The sequence below is a fragment of the Piliocolobus tephrosceles genome, unplaced genomic scaffold (genome assembly GCF_002776525.5).
Source record: "Piliocolobus tephrosceles isolate RC106 unplaced genomic scaffold, ASM277652v3 unscaffolded_109, whole genome shotgun sequence".
In the NCBI taxonomy this organism is placed as follows: domain Eukaryota; kingdom Metazoa; phylum Chordata; class Mammalia; order Primates; family Cercopithecidae; genus Piliocolobus; species Piliocolobus tephrosceles.
Window position 1 is genome coordinate 831,551 of NW_022291976.1, and position 7,112 is coordinate 838,662.

The 7,112-nt window shown below is 45.5% G+C and overlaps 1 protein-coding gene across 1 annotated transcript in view; it reads right to left on the reverse strand.

The window, feature by feature from the left end:
• LOC113219858 (WD repeat-containing protein 76) overlaps positions 1-7,106 on the reverse strand; it is a 34,303-nt gene extending 27,197 nt beyond the window's left edge. The window contains exon 1 of the mRNA XM_026447906.1: positions 6,769-7,106. Within this exon, the coding sequence (XP_026303691.1) occupies positions 6,769-7,038 (270 nt within the window). The 5' untranslated portion in view covers positions 7,039-7,106. The remainder of the gene's footprint in view (positions 1-6,768) is intronic.
• Positions 7,107-7,112: the final 6 nt, after the last annotated feature.

The window sequence follows — 7,112 nt, forward strand, 5'->3', positions numbered from 1 at the left end:
AAAAAAAAAAAAAAAAAAAAAAAAAAATTAGCCGGGTGTAGTGGCAGGTGCCTGTAATCCCAGCTACTCTGGAGGCAGGGGCAGGAGAATCGCTTGAACCCAGGCGCCAGGGGTTGCAGTGAGCCGAGATCATGCCACTGCACTCTAGCCTGGACAACAAAAGCGAAACTCCGTCTCCAAAAAAAAAAAAAAAAAAAAGTTATTTTTATCAAACAAAAAAACTTTCTTTAAACGCAGTAGAGTAAGCACATGTCTCTACTTTCTCCTAAAGAGCCACTAATGTAACAGTAAGCTACTTTTTTTTAAACCCTGAGATATAAGACAGTATATTCAGGAAATAGCAAAATACTATAAGAAAATTCAAAAAATAAGAACAGAAGTTTTTAAAACCATTAAAAGGCTTAAATTTAGAAAGTAGAACAAAAAGATAAACACATGGACAGAAAAGACAAAAAACAGACTCAATCTTAGAGGTCTAATATCCAATTCATTGTTCGAGAAACTGCAGAGAAATTGGAAGAGAATCAATTATTAAAAAATAATAAAGGCCGGGCGCGGTGGCTCACGCCTGTAATCCCAGCACTTTGGGAGCCCAAGGTGGGCGGATCACAAGGTTAGGATTTCGAGAGCACCCTGGCTAACAAGGTGAAACGCTGTCTCTACTAAAAATACAAAAAATTAGCCGGGCGAGGTGGCGGGCACCTGTAGTCCCAGCTACTCAGGAGGCTGAAGCAGGAGAATGGCGTGAACCTGGAAGGCAGAGCTTGCAGTGAGCTGAGAAGGCTCCACTGTACTCCTGCCTGAATGACAGAGCAAGACTCCATCTCAAAATAATAATAATAATAATAATAATAATAATAATAATAACAACAACAACAATATAAATGGGAGGCCGGGTATAGTGGCTCAAGCCTGTAATCCTAGCACTTTGAGAGGCCGAGGCGAGCAGATCACCAGGTCAGGAGATCAGGATCATCCTGGCCAACATGGCAAAACTCCATCTCTACTAAAAATACAAAAATTGGCCGGGCATGGCGGCACACGCCTGTGGTACCAGCTACGCGGGAGGCTGAGACAGGAGAATTGCTTGAACCCGGGAGACGGAGGTTGCAGTGAACGGAGATTACACCACAGGACTCCAGCCCCGGGGGGGGGGGCGACAGAGCAAGACTCTGTCTCAAAAAAAAAAGAAAAGAAAAAGAAAAGACAGAAAGAAAAATAATGTAAGTGGGAGACTGAAGCAGAAGGATCACTTGAACCCAGAAGTTCAAGGTTGCAGTAAGCTATGATGACACCACAGTATTCTAGCCTGGGCAACAGAGCGAGATCCCATCTCTAAAAATTAATAGTCTGGGCCAGGCGCGGTGGCTCAAGCCTGTAATCCTAGCACTTTGGAAGGCCGAGACGGGCGGATCACGAGGTCAGGAGATCGAGACCATCCTGGCTAACACAGTGAAACCCCGTCTCTACTAAAAAATACAAAAAACTAGCCAGGCGAGGTGGCGGGTGCTTGTAGTCCCAGCTACTCGGGAGGCTGAGGCAGGAGAATGGCCTAAACCCGGGAGGCGGAGCTTGCAGTGAGCTGAGATCTGGCCACTGCACTCCAGCCTGGGCGACAGAGCAAGACTCCGTCTCAAAAAAAAATAATAATAATAATAATAATAGTCTGAAAACAAAAATATTATTTTAAAGTTTCTCAAAACTAAAGACATGAGCTTCCAGATTACAAAAAGCCCAATGAGTATGCAGCATATTGAATGAAAAAGGACAAGGACTCAGGCAAGCAGGCTCAGTGGCTCACGCATGTAATCCCAGCACTTTGGGAGGCCACCAGGCAGATCACTAGAGGCCAGGAACGGGAGACCAGGCTGGCCAACGTGGTGAAACCCGTCTCTATTGAAAATACAAAAAACCTAGCTGGGCGTGGTAGTGCACACTTGTAATCCCAACTACTTGAGAGGCTGAAGCACGAGAATTGCTTGAACCTGGGAGGCAGTGGTTGCAGGGAGCAGAGATCACACCACTGCATTCTAGCTGCCAGGGCAAGAGCAAGACTGCCTCAAAAGAAAAAAAAAAGCAGGCCGGGTGCAATGGCTCATGCCTGTAATCCCAGCACTTTGGGAGGCCGAAGTGGGCAGATCACCTGAGGTCAGGAGTTCCAGACACCCTAGCCCACATGGTGAAACCTCATCTCTAATAAAATTATAAAAATTAGCGGCCGGGCGCGGTGGCTCAAGCCTGTAATCCCAGCACTTTGGGAGGCCGAGATGGGCGGATCACGAGGTCAGGAGATCGAGACCATCCTGGCTAACACGGTGAAACCCCATCTCTACTAAAAATACAAAAAACTAGCCGGGCGAGGTGGCGGGCGCCTATGGTCCCAGCTACTCCAGAGGCTGAGGCAGGAGAATGGCCTAAACCCGGGAGGCGGAGCTTGCAGTGAGCTGAGATCTGGCCACTGCACTCCAGCCTGGGCGACAGAGCAAGACTCCATCTCAAAAAAAAAAAAAAAAAATTAGCTGGGCGTGGTGGCACGTGCCTGTAGTCCAAGCTACTCAGGAAGCTGAGACAGGAGAATCGCTTGAACCTAGAAGGCAGAGGTTGCAGTGAGGCAAGATTGTGCCACTGCACTCCAGCCTAGGCGACTGGGTGAGACCCCGTCTCAAGAAAACAAAACAAAACAAAACAAAGAAGAACCCAGGCCTCGGTATATCATCACAATTTTTTTTTTTTTTTTTTTAAAGAGATGGACTCTCACTCTGTCACCCAGGCTGAAGTGCATTGGCTTGATCAAAACTTACTGCAGCCTTGCACTCCTGGGCTCCAGCCTTAGCCTCCCAAGTAGCTGAAACTACAGGCCTGCGTTACTACACCCAGCCAGAAAAGATCTTAAAAGCATGCAGAGGGAAAAAAAGATCACAAAGAATCCAGAATCAGAATGGCACAAACTTTCGACATTGAAGGAAGTGGAAAGACAATGGAACAATGCGTTAAAAATTCTAAGGAAAGATTAAATTATTTTCAACTTACAATTCTAAATCCAATTAGGTCATCAATCAAACATAAAGCTAAAGACTTTTTCTGGGCTGAGCGCAGTGGCTCACGCCTATAATCCCAGCACTTTGGGAGACTGAAGTGGGCAGATCACGAGGTCAGGAGTTCGAGACCAGCTTGGCCAACATGGTGACACCACCCCCCCCTCCGTCCCCATTAAAAATACAAAAAGCTACAATGAGCCGAGATCGCACTACATTCCAGCCTGAGTGACAGAGTGAGATTCCGTCTCAAGAAAAAAGACTTTTTCTGACATGTAAAACATTTGCCTCTTACACACTTTTTCTCAGAAAGCTGCACTTCACCAAAATGAAAGAATAAACCAAGAAAGACAGACATGGCATGCACGGTGGCTCACGCCTGTAATCCCAGCACTGTGAGAGGCTGAGGCAGGCGGATCACTTGAGGTCAGGAGTTAAAAACCAGCCTGGCCAACATTGAGAAACCCCTTCTCCACTAAAAATACAAAAAATTAGCCAGGCATGGTGGCGCACACCTGTAATCGCAGCTACTCGGGACGCTGATTTGGGAGAATCACTTGAACCTGGGAGGTGAAGGTTGCAGTGAGCTGAGATCATGCCACTGCACTCCATCCTGGGTGACAGAGCAAGACCCCATCTCAAAAAAATTAAAAAAAAGTATCTTGGCTGGGCACAGTGGCTCACACCTGTAATCCCAGCACTTTGGGAGGCTGAGGTGGGCAGATTGCTGGAGCCCAGGAGTTTGAGACCAGCCTGGGCAATAAACATGGCACACACACATTTCTTAAAAAAAAAAAAAAAAACGGCCGGGCGCGGTGGCTCAAGCCTGTAATCCCAGCACTTTGGGAGGCCGAGACGGGTGGATCACGAGGTCAGGAGATCGAGACCATCCTGGCTAACATGGTGAAACCCCGTCTCTACTAAAAATACAAAAACTAGCTGGGCGAGGTGGCGGGCGCCTGTAGTCTCAGCTACTCGGGAGGCTGAGGCAGGAGAATGGCCTAAACCCGGGAGGCGAAGCTTGCAGTGAGCTGAGATCTGGCCACTGCACTTCAGTCCAGGCGACAGAGCAAGACTCCGCCTCAAAAAAAAAAAAAAAGTCAAAATTAGCGGGACAAGGTGGCACATGCTTGTAGTCTCAGCTATTTGGGAGGCTTTATATTTTTTTTAAAAACAAGAGTCTTGCTCTGTCACCCAGCCTGGAGTGCAGTGACTTGATCTTGGCTCACTGCAACCTCCACCACCCAGGTTCAAGCGATTCTCCCATCTCAGCCTCCTGAGTAGCTCAGATTACAGGCACCTGCCACCACGCCTGGCTAATTTTTATATCTTCTTTTTTTTCTTTTGGTGGAGGGAGGTGGGGACAGTCTGGCTGTGTCGCCCTGGCTAGAGTGCAGTGACGTGATGGCTCACTGCAACCTCCACCTCCTGAGTTCAAGCAATTATCCTGACTCAGCCTCCCGAGTACCTGGGACTACGGGTGCCCACGACCACGCCTGGCTAATTTTTGTATATTTAGGCGAGACGGGGTTTCACCATGTTGGCCAGGCTGGTCTCGAACTCCTGACCTCAAGTGATCCACCCACCTCAGCCTCCCAAAGTGCTGGGAGTACATGCATGAACCACCATGACCGGCCTAATTTTTGTATTTTTATTAGAAATGGGGTTTCACCATTTTGGGCAGGCTGGTCTGGAACTCCTGACCTCAGGTGATCCGTCCACCTCCTTTTTTTAATTTTTAATTTTTTTTTTCTTTAGGAGCAACTCTATTAACGGACCTATTTCATTACATCAAACTAAGCTGCTTTATGTTTACCTTATATTCTTCAGAATCTTACAGTCTAAGAGGCCAAAGGGATAATCTAATCGAGTGGTTCTCAAAGTGCAGTCCTGGACTAACAACATCAGTACCACTAGGAAACTGTTAAATAAGCAAATTGGGCTTGGTGTGGTGACTCAAGCCTATAATCCCAGCACTTTGGGAGACTGAGGTAGGAGGACTGGTTGAGCTCAGGAGCTCAAGACCAGCCTGGGCAACACCTCCCACCCCCAACCCCACCAACATCTCTATTAAAAAAAAAAGAAAGAAAGAAAGAAAAAGAAAAAAGATATGCAAATTGTATGCTCCAACTCCAAAACTTCTGAATCAGAAACTCTGTTGGTGGGGCCCTGCAATGGAGTTTTAACACACTGTCCAGGTAATTCTGATATAGCCTAAAGTTTGAGAACCACAGATTTTATCCAATCCCCTCACTAAGGTGATTTGCTTAAAGGAACAAGGTTTCTTAGAAGTGACCATGCTAGGCCAGGCGCGGTGGCTCACGCCTGTATACAATTCCAGCACTTTGGGAGGCCGAGGTGGGCGGATCACAAGTCCAGGAAATCGAGACCATCCTGGCGAACACAGCGGAACCCTCTACTAAAAATACAAAAAATTAGCCGGGGGTGGTGGCAGGCACCTGTAATCCCAGCTACTCAGGAGACTGAGGCAGGAGAATGGCGTGAACCCAGGAGGAGGAGCTTGTAGTAAGCCGAGACCGTGCCACTGCACCCCAGCCTGGGCAACAGAGCAAGACACCGCCCCAAAAAAAAAAAAAAAAAAAAAAAAGAAGTGGCCATGCTAGGCAATCAACCCCAAGTCCAATTCCTCTAAAACTTATCCCATGCTGTCCCACTATGAGTCCTGGTTCTTAACTCTGGGATAAGAAAGCATAAACCAAACTTCTATTTCATAACAATAACCCTTCAATTATAATACCTCCCTTTCCCTACTATCATTTTCTGTTCCCTGAGTTCCAGCAACATTGTGTCATGTGCTTTATATTTTATCTTGTCCTGTTAAAATTTGTCAGTTTGAATGGAGCACAGCCCTCCTGGTAGGCACTAGAAGCCAAAAGAATTACAGACCAGGCTGGGCGCAGTGGCTCACCATTGTAATCCCAGCACCTCGGGAGGCTGAGGCGGGTGGATCAGGAGGTCAGGAGTTAGAGACTAGCCTGACCAACATGGTGAAAACCCATCTCTACTAAAAACACAAAACTAGCAAGGCATGGTGGCGTGCCTGTAATCCCAGCTACTCAGGAGGCTGAGGGAGGAGAATCTATTGAATCCAGGAGGCCAAGGTTGCAGAGAGCCGATATAGTGTCACTGCACTCCAGCCTGAGCAACAAAGCAAGACTCAGTCTCCAAAAAAAAAAACAAATTACACACCAAATTCCTTAAGTTGATTGGAATTATATAGAACTAATTAATGCATTTCTCATGTATCTTATCTACTCTGTCATTTGTCTCCTTTTGCATTTAAAGGAAATATTATTCAACACATCCATATAATCAGTTTCCCTACCCTGATATCAAGGGTCAGTCAATACCATATATCCCACAAACTGATGACTTCTGATACACCATACATAAATACGTAAAGGTGAGCAAGGCACCATAAAGTATGAGTAAACCCAAAAATATATGCAGTAAGTTTAGAGAAAGAAAAAGGGAAGCAGAGTAAAGATTAAGTAAATCCTTTCATTGACACATCAACAGCAAAAGCAAAAATAACCCAAGGAAGTTATTAGTTAAACCTTAAAAATAATAAAAATGTATTATTACATTTATTCTTACATTATTAGATAAAATAATTTGTTTGTACCAGAAAGATCCTTGAAAAACTTCAATTTATCAGAACTTCACATTTGAAAAAAGAGATACTAGAACAAGCTACTAATTAAGTTCTTACCAGGCCTGGTGTGATATCTTCATCACTGTCTCCATCCTGACTACTTTCCACATCAACACTGAGATTCATCGCATCTGCCGTTCTCTTGGGTTGTAGCTTGTTACTTTCAGTATGAACAACTGAGGATGAATATTGCAGCGTGGATTCAGACTTAGAAGACGTGGTTTTCATCTTTGGAGGTATAATCCTTCTGCAAGTTTTCTTTATTTTAGTCTTCTTACACACAACTTCATTGTTAGAATTCTTTTCTAATAGGGATTTGGGGCACATAAGCTGGTCTAGCTGGTAATTACTGAGTGAAAAGGGGGCAAGATAGACCTTAGCTGTTTTTATTAAAACTGTAG